The sequence below is a fragment of the Myxocyprinus asiaticus genome, chromosome 15, assembly GCF_019703515.2.
Source record: "Myxocyprinus asiaticus isolate MX2 ecotype Aquarium Trade chromosome 15, UBuf_Myxa_2, whole genome shotgun sequence".
In the NCBI taxonomy this organism is placed as follows: domain Eukaryota; kingdom Metazoa; phylum Chordata; class Actinopteri; order Cypriniformes; family Catostomidae; genus Myxocyprinus; species Myxocyprinus asiaticus.
In genome coordinates, this window is record NC_059358.1 from 37,549,901 (window position 1) to 37,569,938 (window position 20,038).

General features: G+C 37.9%; 1 protein-coding gene across 1 annotated transcript in view; it reads left to right on the forward strand.

The window, feature by feature from the left end:
• The first annotated feature begins 971 nt into the window (after nucleotides 1-971).
• LOC127452731 (threonylcarbamoyladenosine tRNA methylthiotransferase-like) overlaps nucleotides 972-20,038 on the forward strand; it is a 560,218-nt gene continuing 541,151 nt past the window's right edge. Inside the window, exons 1-3 of the mRNA XM_051718387.1 lie at nucleotides 972-1,114; nucleotides 1,738-1,898; nucleotides 4,845-4,957. Of these exons, the coding sequence (XP_051574347.1) occupies nucleotides 1,741-1,898; nucleotides 4,845-4,957 (271 nt within the window). The 5' untranslated portion in view covers nucleotides 972-1,114; nucleotides 1,738-1,740. The remainder of the gene's footprint in view (nucleotides 1,115-1,737; nucleotides 1,899-4,844; nucleotides 4,958-20,038) is intronic.

Sequence of the window (20,038 nt, forward strand, 5' to 3'; positions counted from 1 at the left end):
GGATTACATATTTAAACAACAAAATATAAGTAACTGTATTCCACTACAGTTACAGTATAAATCATCGGTAATTAGAATACAGTTACATTCAAAAAGTATTTTGATTACTGAAGAGATTACTTTGCATTTTATTGTCATTTGTTTCATTTAATATTTAGTCCTTTCAGATGGAAATATTTATACATATAAATGATGCGATCCAAAGTGTATTTGAACAGCGGTGAAACACTTTCTTATGATGTGTTACATTCATACGAGCAGACAGAGAAGTAAGTTTGAAGTAAGTCTGGAGCAAAAGAAATAGAAATAAACCTTGTGTAAGTTGTCAGCATTACGATAATCTAAAATTATATTTCTAGCCGTATTACATGCACGTTACCAGGCACGATCATATTTTTTTATCAAGAAAATTCATGTTGGATCATAATTTCTTTTGTCTAGTAAGACCTTTGATATTAGGGCAAAAATCATATTCTTGATTATAATTTTTTTTATTGTTTTCCTGTAAAAATGTCTAAAAATAATTAAAACAAGATCAATTAGATTTATCTTGTTTTAGAAACAACACTGCATAAGATATTTAGGTTTTTCAGAGAATGTATTTTTAACGTGTATTTTGTTTCACTGTACTGGCAGAGTTTTTATAATCAAAACAAGTGAAAAAATCTACCAGTGCTGAAGAAGTAATCCAAAGTATTTAGAATACGTTACTGACCTTGAGTAATCTAACGAAATACGTTACAAATTATTTCAAAATAACCCTCCCAACCCTGTGTGTGTGTATATATATATATATATATATATATATATATATATATATATATATATATATAAACAAACGTTTTTCAAACGCTTGAGTTGCTACAAGTGCCCTAAATTGAAATATCACACTTATATCACGAAACGATATACCAATGCGTTACCATAAATAGAGACTGTCCTCTGTCTCTTGCCGTATTCAAGAGGTCAGAGGGCGACGCTTCAGCATGGCCGATTGAGAGCAAAACAACACACACAGAGGAACTCAAAGAGCAGCACAACTCAGTATTTTACCTCAGGCTTAAACTATTTTTTTTCAGCGGTTCATATTACGATAGTATTTCACGTCTCTCCGGTAAGTTCCCGCTCATAGAATGTTCATTAATCTCTTGTTTAAGGCAAACACGTGGACTCCCGCGCTGGAGTCTTCACATATACTGATGCAAAGTTTAAGTGCATGTGTTGTAAAACAATGTTGCTTTTTGCTTTATTTGCGAAAACCAAAGATTTTTAGCACTAATGCATATGTCTGATATTGATGAGGTGTTTATTTAGCCATACTGTTATATATCTGATATTGATGAGTTGTATGGGTGTCGAGCTCATTTAGTGCTCTGCGTCAGATCTGTTTTGAAGTCTGTCATAGAAAACTGCCATACAGAAGATAACAAAATATGACCATGTAAATCAATGACATGGGTAGTTGAGATTTGTTTAGTTGACAATTTCTTGCAGTTTCTGCAGTATCCTGTGGGGTGAAAAGTAAAATAAACTAAAACTATGTTAAAACTTTCATTTTTTAAATAGGCTAATTCATAATGCAGTTGTATATGATGTCATAATTGTGAGACTACATGACATATTTGTACTTTTAAATTGTCACACTGGAAGACTGTTTAAAAATGGACTGGTGAAATCCCCCCAAAAATATTAAATGGTGAAAAATCACCATGTTTCTGGTGCTTCTGTTTGTTTTAGATCATGCCGTCTGCTTGTGAGTCTCTTGTGGATGATATTGAGGATATGGTGACCTCGCATGACCCCACTCCTCAGGAGCGTCAGTTCGCAAGGAAGAGCATTGTGCCTCGTGTACGCAAACAAAAGCAACAACCTGTAGGAGAAGAACTTCAGGCAGACAGGTGAGACATGCATTAACAGATACACATCTGTCACAGTACACTGCTTTTCCTCTCAAACAATAAAAGTCACTGTGGAAGGTATAGTTAGAATTTCTCAGGCCTGGATTATCAGCCTCAGTGGTGCACATGCTGCTGTTATCAAGGGTTACGTTACAGATTTTGTTAACTTTCATCTGCGATGATCTCGAGTGTTTATGGATTTTTTTGCATGCACTCCAACTAGCAACTTCTCTCTTGGATACCTGGGGTGGAAACTATAGTTATTTAATGGTGCTTGATGGAATATTTAAAGGTGCACTCAGTAATTGTTTGGTAAATAGAAACCAAAAAAAGTTTACACAAAGAAATAAATGGTAATTATTTTAGCAATAATATTAAAATGATGTACGCTCATGAGAGGAGGACTCCTTTATCAGTCTTGCAGAAAAAGCTGTTTTATTCTACGTCAGTGGTTCTCAACCTTTTTGACTTCAAGGCCCCCCCCATTGTCTGAGACAATATTCAAAGACCGCACAGACCTCTGAAAAAAATAAATACAAGCAAGAGCTCAGTGGTGCATTTTCATCTTCAAGTGACAAATATGATGTCAGTTTACATGTTGTAGCATAGGTAGAGGACGACTGATAGTGGATTTTGCCGAAACTGATAACTAAGGTGGTGGGAAAGGCCGATAACTGATTAATTGGCCGGTAGTTTTAAAATCGTTTTATTGAATAAAAAAAAAAAATCTTATTCTTTCCTTACTGTGACAGGCACAGACCCAGAGGCTGCAAGAGTCCAAAAGGATTAAAATCCCCGATGTGTGTTTGTTGTACAACCAAAATCCCAATAATAACCAGAAACAAATTAAGATTTAGTGAATAATGCAGAACTTTTAATTATAAACAAACCCAAAATACACTGGAGATTCACCAAAAAGGTTTTTTTTTATTTTATTTATTAATTTTTTTTAGTCTATATATTGACCAGATGAAGGGTTTTGGTCACAGAGGAACATGGAGAAATAAAAAGAAAAAAATATCGGTGTCGATTTTTGCTGATAACGGATAGTTCCAAAAAGCAACTGTTGGCACCGATTAATCGGTAAAACCGATAAATTGGTCGACCTCTAGTTGTAGGACTTAATCTTAATTGTTAGCTGTTTAAGCATTTTAAATGTTTATTTTACTGTATCTTTATTATAAATTCAGTTTTCTGGAGGTTTGCTGAGGCTCCCGAGTTAAGAATCACTGTTATACTGGAGCGGTGTTTCCCCTCATGGGTGCCAGTGTATTGAGATCAGTTAATAATTACTAAAAGCAACTAATAATATTTAGGGCCCTATTTTAAGAGCGCTAGCTCTTAAGCGCAGCACTATGCTGTAAGTCATAAGCACAAAGTCAGTGGGCATGGCCATGAAGTACTGTAGACTTTGTCAGTTTGAACCAGTCTGGCCATTCTCTGTTGACCTCTCTCATCAACAAGGCATTTCCGTCCACAGAACTGCCGCTCACTGGATGTTTTTTTGTTTCTGGCATCATTTAGAGTAAATTCTAGAGACTGTTGTGTGTGAAAATCCCAGGAGATCAGCAGTTACAGAAATATTCAAACTAGCCCGTCTGGCACCAACAATCATACCATGCTCCAAATCACTGATCACATTTTTTTCTGCATTCTGATGGTTGATGTGAACTAACTGAAGCTCCTGACCCGTATCTGCATGCACTGCACTGCTGCCACACAACTGGCTGATTAGATAATCATATGGATGATTGTTGGTGCCAGATGGGCATGAGAATTAGCACCCTCACGGAAATCGAATAAGATGTAGCGCACTGTTGTTGCTCGTAGCGCTGCGCTTTGTGCACTCACGAAAATGGAGACTTTTAGAATAAAAAATATGCCTACTTTTTATAGCACTTTTAGATATTGCTCAGTGTGCTTTACAAACATAGAACAGTATGAAAGTACATCTTAAAACAAGTAAACCAAGAGACAACAAACACAATTATCCAATTTCTTCTGGATGATGTTGTGTTTGAAGTATGCTGTCCTACAGTATGTGTGCTGCCAACAGTTAAAATGGTGGGTAATCTGTAAATAGTATGGGCGGCCATCTCTTTGGGGTCAATAGGATTGATTGCTCAGAATGATAAGGAATATGAAGGCACTTTTACAGAACAAGCTGCATTCTAAACCACAAAAAGTGTTCCTTCCTGAGATTCCTGTTTCCCATGATGCAAATACAGTACAAATTTAACATTAACACCAGGATGAAGTCAAAAAGGCTCCCCAGTCACCAAGTTGCAACATCACTGAACTTTATGGGAGGTTCCTGAGTGTAGAGTGTGAAGTCGATTTCGTCCCATCTCCCTCATGCCTCCAAGACTCAAGAGCCAGACAGTTCACAGTCTAATATCCCAGTGCTTGCAGTTAAATCCTGTCTCTGATCGCCATCTAGTGGATAAAGCTTGGAAATGAACCCCAATTTTTGACACTGTTACGTAAGATCCTTGGCTGTGTAACCTTACTTTCACTGTACATTTATCCAAAGTGACTTTGACAAATTAGGAAAAGAACACAAGCAATTCATCCTATGGAGCCAACAGCTTGAAGTGCTACAATAAGAAGTAAAACAATTGCTCAGAAAAGTACATAAATGGAATACATGAGTTAATGCAGTAATAGGACAAGTTCTCATAGAAAATAAACAAATTTGGATGTTTCTTGCAAGTTACAAGGGAATTGGCTGTTGGGAACGGTTAGGAAGATCATTCTACTGTCTTACTAAACTTCATGTTTTAATCCAGATGTATTTAAAACATACCAGTTTTACACAGTGTAGATTCTAATTTTCCTGCATTGTTTCATGCTTTGCATCTGTCCCGCCAGGCATGCAATATCAATACAACCCTGGACACATTAATTACTCATCGATTTAGTAATGATTGTCTCTCTGATTGACAGCGTGATTCCTGGCACGCAGAAGGTCTGGGTGAGGACGTGGGGCTGCTCTCACAACAACTCTGATGGAGAATACATGGCTGGGCAGTTGGCTGCCAGTGGTTATAAGATAACAGGTACCTGTGTAAACAGAACAGTCTGCCTGCATGTACATGACTGCCAAAGAGTAGGGCACGTGTAAAAAAAAAAAAAAAAAAAAAAATGGGGATCAATCTCGCAAATAAGGTATTTCGAGTCATATTTCACTTAAATCAAAAGAAAACCAAAAATATTTTGCATAAAGAAAGTGGTGTATTTATGGCATTACTTTCTCAATTTTAAACATTCTCCGTACGTGCCAACGGGGTGGGGGTGCTTAATTTTCATGAAAATGTCACAGTACAAAAAAAGACAAATTCCTATAAACTAACTTAATTTTCTTTTTGCAAGATTTTTTTTTTCTTTCGATTTGGGGTGAATTATGACCCAAACATTTCCTTGACAGGCTTTGTCAGATGAACCCGTATCATGTTGTTGTCTAGGGATTGGGTGGGGGGGTAATGTTTTAATTGTGGATTGATTTTGTTGTGTGTGTTGGGTTGGCAAATGACAAAAGCAACCAGGTAAGTATACGGTGCAAAAGTTATTTATTAAGTACAACACCATAATGAAAGTCGATAATAAAAGGATGATGAGTATAATATTTACAACTAGGGCTTTATACTAATAAGCAAGCCGGAGGGAAAAGGGACACGAGTGAAGCCGAAGAAAAGAAAGAATCAAAACAATCCTAACTCTCGTATTTAACCCTCTAATCTCACTAATCTGTCAGTTCAAACAAAAACCACGATAAAGAAATAAAACAGGTCTTCAGCGTTGGAAACTACCTGATTCAAAACGTCAAAAGTACAGGGGCTGGCTTTTAACCTAGGGTGTTTAATACAGATATAACAGTCTACATGTTGCACAGTGGATGTCAAGTGACATCTTACCTGTCCACTTTTCCACTCTTGTTACAAGAGCAGCGAGTCATAGAAATAACACCACTGAAAAAGTCACATAAACAGCGAATAGGTAACGAGTGACTAAGTAAATCACTGCACAATTGGACATGCAGAGTCACAATGAGCAAGTAACAATACACAAAACGGGGAGCTAACAGGCAAAGCTGTAATCGAACCAAAAGGCTACAAACACATGAATTCAACTGGCTTTTAAAAGGTAGGAAGTGCCATCCATTGGTGGAGAGGGAGATGATGTCATCAGGGTAGTGAAGATTGGCAGCTCAGAGAACCAATAACAACCTAGCAACCTAATCGGAGCATGTGAGTGAGAGGGAAATGGAGAAGAAAAAAAACAAGTATGCATACACATACATAGGGATGTAACAAATGTCATACAAGGACATAATTGTAGTACTTAATGATTCTTTTGATGTTCATTGTATGATTTCATTTCCCTCATTCATAATTATACTGTCCACAGATGATAAAAATCAGCATGCTCTTAAAGATCCTTATCTAACAGACCTTTTTTTTAAATATACTGAATGAGTTTTCAGGCTATGCCTGAAAAATGTTTACACTAGTTGGTGATGACAGGAATTTTGTGTTTGTCAGCAATATCAGAATGGGAATATTGGTGGTCATGTTCATTTAGTCCCATAAGATGGCAGTCAAACCAAACTACACTGAATTTGTCTGGAAACAAATGGTTTCTTCAATAAATGAACAGATTAATACCTCACTTATGTTTGCAAAAGTTTTTATTTTATTTTATACTGTCTGAATTATTAGAACCTAAAGTTCTAAAGTGTATCATTTGATACAGATATTGGAAACTCTGCAGATGAGGAGTTGTGGAGGATGGCTAAACTTGTGTAGTTAATATAATCTCATAGTGGAGATTTAAAATGTCAATTTGGCAACGTTAGAACATGTCAAAGCTTGAGAGCAAGTTGCAGTGGTTTTCTTTAGCATTTTTAGGAAGTTCCATGATGCTGTCTGCTGAAGCAGTGTTATCAGCAGGGGTTAATGACCAGTGCCAGTATATTTTTGCCTGGTCCTGTCCTCTGATAAAGGCACAAGGGCCCTCTTGTGTTGCTGACCGCTCTGCTTGGCTGCTCAGCATGGCCATCTGGTAGTTCTCAGCATGCCTGTCTGAAATGAATCTTCTTGCTGAAGAGATTTTGGAACCATGGGGTCATCTGAGCTGGACATACTGAACTCTAAAGCAAGCGATATATTGCATTTGCTGCATGAACAGTGACCAGTGTTAGTTTTGAACTTTTGTTGAAATTTAGTTAGATAAAAGGGGTTGGTGTGGGGTTAGCTTCATGGAAAATGGTGGAATAAGTGTAAAAGATACTGGAATAAAATAGAACCCTGTAATTTCAACTTCTAACTAGTATGTACTGCACCAGTTGACACACTGGACTGAATTTATTTACAGTATAATTGTAATAACTTCGAATTGAAATCATAATTCACATCCTTTTTGTTTTATTTATTCAAAAATGTGGAAAATTGTAATAATAAATTATTAGTAGGTGTGCAGAAACTTTTGACTGGTAGTGTGTATTATCATTGTGTGAATTAAGGATTCATATTAGACAGTGACTAAATGAAAGGCCAGTGTACATGGGTTCTGAATCAAATGCTGCAGGTTTTTCATCATAGAAATGTTGCATGTTCCATCAGCAGGGGCTCCAGTGAGCTTATTTTTTCCAGACACCAGTAATTAACTAGAGATATTTAAACTTGACTAAGGCAACTGTTTACAGCTGCCTTGAATTATACAGGGTCCACTTGAATGAGAGTTTCCATATGTCATTTATTTGGCGTTCTCGCATAATTGAAAGCATTTTGACTTCAGAAAGCTGTAGAATAACCTCCTCTTGCATACTCCGCTCAATAGTGTGAAGACATATTCAGCTCAATGGTGAAAAGGCAAAGCAGGTTGAAGGTTATTTGCTGTATATCTTTCTGGATGTAAGTTTGTGACTTGAATGCCTTTCAACATGTTATTGTGGAAATAATCTTGCAGAAGCAGACGTTTGACTGCCTTCATAAAGCCTGGTCCACTTTTGCATCTTATATTGGCAAAGAATCGCCCACTTAGACAGGTAGAGGCTGTTTGACAGACATGTAAGGTGACAAACCACAGTTTTTATGTGATGTTTAGGGACACCTAAATCTGCAATTGATTACAAAATTATGGAACGGAGTGCATCAAAGTGATTTATTATTATTAGAGCCCGACCGATACCAATTTTAGAGGGGGAAAATTCACAGATTACCGATATGGTGGCCAATATAGTTAATTTGAGCTGGAATGAAAACAGACCTTTTCTATGTGGATTATGCACCGATTTTACACCGATATGACTATGCAAAGGTACTCAGAATGGTGCTTCCTTAAATATTTTTTATCAGAGAATATTTGACATTATTATTATACATTGTCAACAAATTCTAGAAATGAACACTGAGAAAATAACGAATAAAAATACAATAAATAGCTTAACATCAGTACTGTTAGTATGTCAATTGCTGACCATTAAAATAAAGAATAAATTAAAATAAATAGCTAAATAAACATCAGTACTGTTTAGTATCAGTCAAATGCTGACCATTTAAATAAAGAATAAATAAAAATACAATATATAGCTAAATTAACATCAGTAGTACTGTTTAGTATCAGTCAAATGCTGACTATATTAATACTGCCGAGTCAAGATAAACGGCAGCATTGGTGTTACACCTTATTCTGCTATACAAGTTCAGGGGAAACTTTCAACGGTGGAAAACTAGACTTTTAAATATTACATTTTATAAATGCAACGACTGGAATTGTTTGGTTGCAGGGGGTACCAAACTGAATCCTGAACAAAACAGTTTGGTGAATAAATGTTTGCACATTAGCTTCCACTCAGCTGACAAGCAATGAAAGTAGCTACGTGGTTAGCTAGTTATCTATAAGCTCGTTGTCACGGAGAGTAAAAGATGGACCAGCATTGCATCTCACCAACTAGGTAACCACATAGCGTGAAATCAACACTCAGACACAATCCACCACCGCACCGTTGTCTGCTGAGCTGTAAAAAGATGATCTGATGTTTACCTTTCAATCTGCTACATTACTGACTGCACTGACAAACCATAGCTGGCTGACATAGCAAACAAATGTGTTAAACATGAGTGACATGGTTGTCAGGGACAGGGTTAATGTTATGAGTTATATTGAAAAGGGAAAATGATGGGGTCATTGTTTATTAACTTTCCAGTATGTATTTCACAAATTAGTTAGCAACTTACCGCTTAACTCCTCCCTGTCTGCAGAGCCACCATCAGCTCAGAGTCAGCTCTGTAAACAATGGTGTCGGAGCGCACTCTGCTGGACAAACTACGTAATGACACCAATTCTAAAGCATTGTTTTCTGCATTATATGTTCTGAAAAGTTTTCATATCTGCGCATATCGGTATCGGCGTAAATATTTACCGATATATTAGTGAAAGACTAATATATCGGTTGGGCACTAATTCTTATCAGTTATTATTGATAATGGAAATCATCGACAATGAATTTCATTATTGCTTAGTTGGATATATGCTGCGAGCACGGAGGAGCTCCATCAGTGATGTCACTTTATAGCCTGGTGAAAAATGTGTTGCATGATTAAACTCATTTGAAAAACAACGGAGACAAGCTGAAGCAGAAAAAACATGACCCAAGATGTGCAGCGCATGAGAGCACTTCAAAGAAGATCATAATAATCATACAGTTTAATGTGGAGTGGATGCTGCATCAGGTGTGTTGACGGAGTGATTGTGCTGTTTGATGCGCTTGAGTTGTTTCTCTTCAGCACATGACTTGCATCTTACAGCTTTTTTCTGTTTTATAATGTATACATGTTATGAATTGAAAATCAGGCGTGTAATTCCGCGTATTTCACAAAACGATCGCAATGGAGAAAGTGAGCACAATCTCTTTGATTAAACTTGTGCAACATCATACTGCGCTTTCGGTTTCAATGTAATCGGTTGTGCAGCTTTCATTGATGTCACGCTGATGTCTCAGTGGTCAATATGTTTGAGATCGTTTCTCATCATGTAAGCACATGTAATGCAGTGAGCACCAGGATGAGTCTTTTCAGCACAACAGTGAATCTGTACTGCGTTTACAAATGTTTGTACTATATTAAACTGTATAATGCTGAATATAATGTGCAATAATGCTAACGGTCCTGATATTTGGTCATCCTGATAATGCCAAATGTAATGTCTGATTCCACCAGCAAATTTATACCATGGCAAACATTATTTTACTGGATAAACCATACACACATTTTTGAAAATAATTTTATATAGTATTGTCGCTGATTACATTAATCTATTTTAAAACTTACAATATTAATTTAAAATACTTAAAGGTGCATTATGTAACATTTTTCATGTAATATTTGCCTTTTTTCTTTGCCAGTGTGTGAATGGCTTGTAATGCAACTTAAAAAATGAGCCCTTCCCGGACTTCCTAGGTTGCCTATTAAAGCCTGTAGACTGATTTTCATGCGACGGGAGCGGGTCGCTTTTGCCGGGAAAATCCAAAGGATGTGACGTTTATGCGCGCTCCCAAGAGCCTTGCCTCAGACAGTAATAGCTTCTTTTCCGCTATTCAATAGCGACAACAAACTGCAACACCTGGTAACGTTATCTTAGAGATGGAATCCAGCAAACATCTGGCTCCCAGCACAACACCGACTCCTACACAAACTAAGAGTAAGCCAAAAAAAAATCGTGGTCGAGCGTAAACTAGAGTGAACATCAGCAGGACGTTTGATTCCTGGAGGGACCTTCGTTTGGTTTTGGGGATCAAAACCGACCCTGAATTGGCATTCTTCTTATTGGACAGGTAAGCTTACATAACTACAAGGCATGTGAAATATAGTGCCATAAGAATTGATCTGTGTATTTTTAGCTAACTTGATCTTGCCTGCTGACGAATTGCAAGCTACCTTGCTTCGTAACTTTCAAATAATTTCAACGATCTTCTCTTTATACTAAAAGTCAGGTATGGTGATTCACAGTAACTGACATGATGTTCATTTGTAATTATTCAGCAAGGTAAACTACGATAACGCATGAAATTAATGCTAGACAATGTTCAAGATAATGCAAAACGAGCCATTCATTAGTATAACGTAACTTGGTTATACAGAAAATATATACATTCTATTATTATAAAACAATAGCGCATCGATATATCAAAATGACAGTTGTGATGGAATCGCATCAATACTGAATTCTCAACATATTTATAATGTACAGTCTATTTTATAAACAGCTACTGTCATCCACCAAATTTAGCTAACAGCTATTGATAAAGCTGGCTAGCTAGCTAACGCCGACATAGGCTATCGTATAAATGCAGTCAATGTATCATGCAAAGAAAAGTGATTACTTCAAACTACAGTCTTGCATAGTCAGACCTATATCCACACTTTGTTTTAGCCCTGTTCTAGCACTGGAGAGTCAAATAATATACAGTCTCAAAGTTTGTAGTAAAACAATCATAACTGTGTAATTTTAATTATGCTACCTCATCTGTCATCATGATGCTGGTGAATCACGTTCAGTCTCACTTCCCTATAGAGTCATGCTTGCTCACGTCCCTATACAATGTGTGTGCGATCACGAGCAACAGGCTGTAGTTCACTTAACGACCACAGGTGTCATTAATAACAAGGGTTTCTGAATCTTACATACTGCACCTTTAATGTATGTAATCAGTGATCGTGTACAAGCATACTGTATGTATCTAAAGATAATTATGAATTTTTCAGCTGGGCAGAATTATTAATATTTCTATTCTGTTGTCACCATTGCCCTCTGCTGGGCTGATTTTTTTTTTTTTTTTTTGTCCAACTCCACCCCTGATTGATCATCTTACTCTTTATTGAACAGTACTTCTTGTTCTACAAAGTTTTACAAGTAATGAAAGGAACTTGTTTGGCATATGTACTGAAAGTAATAATAATGAAAATAATAAATTCAAACTTTTCATGATTCAGGCTTTATTTAAAATGTTGTGAGTATAGAATCATGAATTCAGTCATGTAAACTGAACCAAATCCTTATGCCCTTTTATAATAAAAAAAAAAAAAAAATTTTTTTTCCCAATTTGAAATGCGCTCTAAGTCCTCGTGGTGGTGTAGTGACTCACCTCAATCTGGGTGGCAGAGGACGAATCTCATTTGCCTCTGCGTCTGAGACAGTCAGTCCACGCATCTTATCACGCGGCTTGTTGAGCGCGTTACCGCGGAGACCTAGCGTGTGTGGAGGCTCGCGCTATTCTCCGCGGCATCCACACACAACTCGCCATGCGCCCCACTGAGAGCGAGAACCACATTATAGCGACCACGAGGAGGTTAACCCAACGTGACTCTACCCACCCTAGCAACCGGGCCAATTGGTTGGTTAGAAAGCCTGACTGGATTCACTCAGCACGCCCTGGATTCGAACTTGCGACTCCAGGTGTGGTAGTCAGTGTCTTTACTTGTTGAGCTACCCAGGCCCCCTATCATTTGTTTAAAAATTTTTTTTTTAATAAAATACAGGAAATAAAATGTATTTTTATCCGATCAATCGATTAATCGAAGATTAATTGATTATCAAAATAATCGTTAGTTGCAGCCCTAGTCAAAATGAGTACCTGTTTGAGATGGTTTCTCTGTCGTGCTGTGAAGTTAAAAGTTCTCGATAGAATTGTAATACACTATGCATGTTTTGTGGTTTGAGACGTACTTTCCAGTGAGGGGCACCAATATACTAGCAGCGAAATCGATAATTGAACGGATGTGATGTCATTTCATACCAAATTTGGCCAAAAAGGTGTTTTTGAGTTTGTTGCAGTGGTTTGAAATGGCTTACCCAGCACAAACTTTCAGGAGAACTTGAGCTGCTACCAGCTGCTAAACACCTTCTTGCTGCCATTGGTCCAGGTCATTGGTGGGCGCGACATGGAGCTCCACCTACTTTGTGGCCGACAGCTAATTCCCATTCAGGCAGTTTAGATCAGTCAACATGAACACACTGGTGTGCATATTTACCAAGCTAGTGCAAACTTGCCTACATCTGTATGATCATTCACGTAGAAACATTTTCCAAGAACGTATCTTGCGAATTGTATTTTTATTTCATTTATTTTTAAGATTAAGGCTACAGAAGTCTATAAAGTGCAATAACAGATGGTAACCGGTGCATATCATGGCCACGTACCACGTGTTACTGTTAGCGCCATGAATGCAGAATGTAAACATGACAAATTACATATCGAGTGTGTGTGTATATGTGTATATATATATATATGTGTGTGTGTGTGTGTGTGTGTGTGTGTGTGTATATATATATATATATATAAAATATTTTAAATCACTGTGTGGTTAAAACAGCTTTTTACTGATCTCATGTGGATTCTATTCAAAGAATGAGGTATGAAGTTATTGATAACACATTTTAATGTCACATTGGTACATTTTTTTACACATAGTCTGTTGACAGTATGTCTCATATTACGCCAAGTGTGTGTTCGCGCGACACACTTTTGAGAGTAAACGACACACATTTCTGATGCAAAACATATTTAGTATTTATTTAAAATGGCTAAATTCAACATGAAAATAATTACATTTGCTTTGTTGGGCCAAATTGTTTCTTAAAGTGGCCACAGGTAAAACCATTAACTTTTTGATGACTTTATGGCACCATAATCAACATCAGCTTGCACAAGACCGTGTATTTTATCGGGCTGCTACAAGTCCTCTGAAACCACAGATGCTTCTGGTGGGACTCCATTAAAGGCACTACACATCTGAAATATTAATGGCTCTACAGACGGTGAACTGGCAGGCAGAATTGATTCCTGGTTCTGTTTTGCATGCGATTTCCATGTTGCTTAGACTGTCTATTTGAGATGGTCACTGGACAGGTGAGAGAGATTTTATGAAAATATGAGTTGTGGGCCTCTTTATTTGCTTAGTGTTTTTTATTTTTTATTAACCTGCATTGTCTATAGAAAATGCTTAATTTTTGGCATCCTTCTCTAGAGGGGAGTTGGGTGGGAGGGACGAATCACTACAGCTGCTCTGGGGCATTAATCACAAGCTTCTAACGTGCAAATTAACTGTTCTCCCCCACACCATGCCCAACACACATTGAGGCCTGTCAAATGTACCTTAATTGTCCTCTCTTTCACTCATCTGTTTTTTCAATCAGGGACCGTGGCAAGCACAGGTTCCTTGCTGGCTTCCCCCTTTTTTTTTTCCGTCTTCATCTCTGCTCTTTCTCACTTCTGTTTGTTTCCCTCTCTTCCACAGTTCGCTCTCTCTCTCAGCATGTTGGTTGCATGTGTTTGCTGTCACTCAGGATGTGAGCGGTTTGTCGACTAATTGTGCCACTTTTGTTTGTTTGTTTCCACTCAATTGTAGGAAAATTACAATAATCGTACTTCTGGAAATTTGGTTTGATTTAAACTTTAGATGTGGTTGGCCTTGTCATTTTGCCTGTTCATTTCTGTTGGGCAGTTGGAAAGGTTGTTGTAGGACCTGGTGGGGCCATATAGCTGAAATGTGTATTTATAAGTCGTCTACTCAGCATTTTGACTATGCAGTGTGTATGTATATATTACACACACTCTGGCGGCCAAATGTTTGGAATAATGTACAGCTTTTGCTCATGGAAGGAAATTGGTACTTTAATTCACCAAAGCGGCATTCAACTGATCATGAGGTATAGTCAGGACATTACTGATGTAAAAATAGCACCATCACTATTTGAAAAAAGTCCTATTTTATCAAATCTTTTATATTTTACTAACTGGCGACGCTGGGGACTTTGCTGTGCTTGTGCTCCTAGATTTGAATGCTGCTTTCAATACTGTGGACCATGCTGTCGTCCTTGCTCACTTGGAGCACTGTGCTGGTATAAAAGGAAGTGCTCTTAAATGGTTTAAATCATATCTTTCTATTAGAAGTTTTCAAGTTAACATTGGTGAACATTCATCTGAGGCAGCTCCTCTTTCGTTTGGTGTGCCCCAGCGACCTATCTTAGCTCCCATTCTTTTTTTTTTTTCATTATATATGCTCCCATTGAGTTCTATCTTCTGGAAGCATGGGCTGTCTTTCCATTGCTATGCAGATGATACTCAAATCTATCTTCCCTTTTAAAAAAAGAGTTCTGATGGTTTGGAAGCACTTATGATCTGTTTGTCTGATGTGAAGGCTTGGTTGTCTTAAATTTTCTTAATTTTAATGAGAGTAAAACTGAAATAATAGTGTTTGGTCTGTCAGATTCTTTTAGTACACCCAAAATAAATCTCTGTGATTCATCCTCTTATCCTCTTCTGTGAAGCCTTGGGTTAAAAATCTGGGTGTTGTTTTTGATGATGGTTTGAAATTTGACAAACAGATAAATACAGTGGTCAAATCATGTCTCTTTCAACTTCGACTACTAGCAAAAGTAAAATGTATTCTGTCTAGTAAAAATTTTGAAAAAGTAATTCATGCCTATATTACATTTAGGCTGGATTACTGTAACTTACTGTATTTTGGAATTAGCCAGTCAGCTCTATCCCGCTTGCAGCCGCATTTTGAACTATCTGCAAGACTTTTAACTAGTAAAAAAAAAATGAGATCACATTGCGCCGGTTTTACGTTCTTTGCATTGGTTGCCTGTGCGACATCGAGTAAATTTCAGAATTCTTCTTTTAGTGTTTAAATCTTTTATATGGTTTGGCTGCTCCTCATCTTTCAGATTTACTGACTGAACATTGTCCAGTTTTGTCCCTCCGGTCGTCTAACCAGAGATTGTTGTGCATCCCGAAGTCGAAGCTGAGATGTAGGGGTGACCGCGCCTTTTCGGTAGCTGCCTCCAGATTGTGGAATGCTCTGCCTTTCTGTATTAGATACAGTTGTGCTCAAAAGATTGCATAAATAGTGAAATTTTGGCATTGATTTTGAAAAGATGACTGATCATGTCTTATTTAAGGATAGTGATCATATGAAGCCATTTAGGCTCCTTTTTAAATCATAATGATAACAGAAATCACCCAAATGGCCCTGATCAAAAGTTTATATACCCTTGAATGTTTGGCCTTGTTACAGACACAAGGTTACACACAGGTTTAAATGGCAATTAAAGGTTAATTTCCCACACCTGTGGCTTTTTAAATTGCAACTAGTGTCTGTGTATAAATAGTCAATGAGTTTGTTAGCTCTCATGTGGATGCACTGAGCAGGCTAGATACTGAGCCATGGGGAGCAGGAAAGAACTTTCAAAAGACCTGCGTAACAAGGTAATGGGACTTTATAAAGATGGAAAAGGATATAAAAAGATATCCAAAGCCTTGAAAATGCCAGTCAGTACTGTTCAATCACTTATTAATAAGTGGAAAATTCAGGGATCTCTTGATACCACGCCAAGGTCAGGTAGACCAAGAAAGATTTCAGCCACAACTGCCAGAAGAATTGTTCGGGATACAAAGAAAAACCCACAGGTAACCTCAGGAGAAATACAAGCTGCTCTGAAAAAAGACGGTGTGGTTGTTTCAAGGAGCCCAATACGATGATACTTGAACAAAAATGAGCTGCATGGTCGAGTTACCAGAAAGAGGCCTTTACTGCGCCAATGCCAGTAAAAAAAAAAAAAAAAAAAAGCCCAGTTACAATATGCCCGACAACACCTTGACACGCCTCCCAGCTTCTGGCACACTGTAATTTGGAGTGACGAGACCAAAATAGAGCTTTATGGTCACAACCATAAGCGCTATGTTTGGCGAGGGGTAAACAAGGCCTATAGTGAAAAGAATACCAACCCCACTGTGAAGCATGGTGGTGGCTCACTGATGTTTTGAGGGGGTGTGAGCTCTAAAGGCATGGGGAATCTTGTGAAAATTGATGGCAAGATGAATGCAGCATTTTATCAGAAAATACTGGCAGACAATTTGCATTCTTCCGCACAAAAGCTGTGCATGGGACGCTCTTGGACTTTCCAGCACGACAATGACCCTAAGCACAAGGCCAAGTTGACCCTCCAGTGGTTACAGCAGAAAAAGGTGAAGGTTCTGGAGTGGCCATCACAGTCTCCTGACCTTAATATCATCGAGCCACTCTGGGGAGATCTCAAATGTACGGTTCATGCAAGACGACCAAAGACTTTGCATGACCTCGAGGCATTTTGCCAAAACAAATGGGCAGCTATAGAATTTGTGGCCTCGGACAACTATTACAAGAGACTGCATGCTGTCATTGATGCTAAAGGGGGCAATACACAGTATTAAGAACTAAAGGTATGCAGACATTTAAACAGGGGTCATTTAATTGTTTTTCTTTGTTGCCATGATTTGTTTTATGATTGTGCCATTCTGTTATAACCTACAGTTGAATATGAATCCTATAAGAAATAAAAGAAATGTGTTTTGCCTGCTCACTCATGTTTTCTTTAAAAATGGTACATATATTATCAATTCTCCAAGGGTATGCAAACTTTTGAGCACAACTGTATATTTGGTGGTGGTCGTGTTTCAGCCTTCTTGACTGTGGCCATGTTTCTGAGCACTTGGCACCTTGTACTTCTGGACACTCCAGGTAGGATGCAGTTCTGGAATATGGTAGCATTGGAGGATAATGGGTTCCTGGTAGCTTCACGTTTAATTCTTAAGTCTTTTGCAGTTAATTTGCGCCTTTTACTTCATGCGTTTTTTGCACCCCAGTTGACAATTCACAACAAAACGTTTGATTGTCTGGTGGTCACGCCTCAATAGTTTAGCTATTTCAAGAGTGTTGCATCCGTCTGAAAGACATTTTACAATATTTGACACTTCAGTGTCAGTTAAATCTCTTTTTTTGGCCTGAGGTAATGAAGCTGAGCCTGCAGGAGGGCTATCACATGAGGGAGGAGGATGTCTTCCCTGTAACGCACAGTGTTGAGTTTGCCTGCAATGACAACAAGCTCAGTCCGATGATTCTGACACACCGCCCCAGACCATGACGGACCCTCCACCTCCAAATCAATCCCGCTCCAGAGTACAGGCCTTGGTGTTACGCTCATTCCTTCAATGATAAACACGAGTCCGACCATCACCCCTGGTGAGACAAAACCGTGACTGGTCAGTGAAGAGCAATTTTTGCCAGTCCTGTCTGGTCCAGCAAAGGTGGGTTTGTGCCCATAGGTGACATTGTTGCTGGTGATGTCTGGTAAGGACCTGCCTTACAACAGGCCTACAAGCCCTCAGTCCAGCCTCTCTCAGCCTATTGTGGACAGTCTGAGCACTGATGGAGGGATTGTTCCTGGTGTAACTCGTGCAGTTGTTGTTGCCATCCTGTACCTGTTCCACAGGTGTGATATTCGGATATACCAATCATGTGCAGGTGTTGTTACACATGGTCTGCCACTGCGAGGAGGATCAGTTGTCCTTCCTGTCTCCCTGTAGCACTGTCTTAGGCGTCTCGCAGTGCGGACATTACAATTTATTGCCCTGGCCACATCTGCAATCCTCATGCCTCCATGCAGCATGCCTAAGGCACGTTCACGCAGATGAGCAGGGACCCTGGGCATCTTTCTTTTGGCATTTTATAGAGTCAGTAGAAAGGTCTATTTAGTGTCCTAAGTTTTTATAACTGTGACCTTAATTGCCTGCCGTCTGTAAGCTGTTAGTGTCCACAGGTGCATGTTCATTAATTGTTTATTAAAACATTGTTTAAACCCTTTACAATAAAGATCTGTAAAGTTATTTGGATTTTTACAAAAAAAATTAAAATACAGTGTCCTGAAAAAGGGATGTTTCTTTTTTTTGGTATGTATGCATTGCATTGCACTGCATTGCACGATTCTGGATAAATTGAGAATCACTTTTTTTTTTTTTTTTTTTTTTTTTTTTTTACTTTTTTGCTTATTTCAGTGATTTACAAAACCTGGACATAAGGGTATTAAACAAAGTAACATATAATTAAATAGAGGTTCTGACAAAATGTTCTCTGCTTCAATCTATGCAAAAATGCAATAAAGTTGTAAATCAAATATATAAATTTAAGTCCACAAGAGGGCGCAACAAATACATTATAAACCAAACAGCACCTTGTGATTATTTGGAAAAAAATAAAAATAAAATCCTGTTAAACTGCATAATAATAATAAAAAAAAAAAAAAGATTTAACCTGTTTCTTACATGCTAAGTAAAAAGCAAAACGAGTAGAAAAAAGCTTCATTAACAGTTCTGTTAAATTGGTATTGCACTTGTAAGCAAATATGCAATAAAACACTTATTTTATGAAAGTGCAAAAAAAAAAAAATTAACAATTTATATTAAAACAATGAGGCCTTCAGTGTTTCTCTTGTAAAACTTGCTTCAAGCTTGTAAAAGGATAAATAGAGAACGGAGTAAACAGTGCTTTACATTTTTTTTTTTTTTCTTAGCAACAGTATCAATTAAACATTAAAAAGGTAATTTTAATGCAAAATGAAACTACGTAATTGACACACTTTACTGTGTGATAGATCTACATTAATACTGTTTTGATGCAGTAAGAATGCCTGAATGCCTACAACAGACAGCATGCAGCTTATATACGTTTAGACATCGCACAGATCTAACATTTTGAAGAATTTGTCCCGTCTGCTAATACATTAACATCTGTGTTTGCTTTATCTCGTCAAGACAGTCCAGATTTAATCCCGTCTGTTTACACTCTCGTACTTCATTAACAGATGTGTTAACATTAATATCACCTAAAGAGGGATATTTTGATTACGAACAGCTCAGAGTCTCATGCAGGAGCGCTGCATTCATCACGACAAGCGCACGTGCAGCCGCAGGCATGTGAGTGTTTAAAAGCAGCCGGTTCTGATCAAACCGCGCATGGGTAGCGAATTTAGTCAGATCTTGGTAATGCCTGTATTTTTAGCATCGGTGGATATTAAAATATTGAACTGAACCGAGATTGCCGCACTCCTAGCTAATCGTGGCTGCACCCTGCAGTTTGTAAAGCACTGTGCTGGACAAACGTCTTTGGCCATTGCGTTTTAGTTTATTCAGTGTCTCATGCAGGAGCGCTGTGCTTTGATGCCATATAAAGTTTATCAACATTTAAACACACGTCTTGAAGTGGGTTTTGAATTTTAAATTTGACCGCCTTACAAATGCATGCCACTGGAACGTTAATATA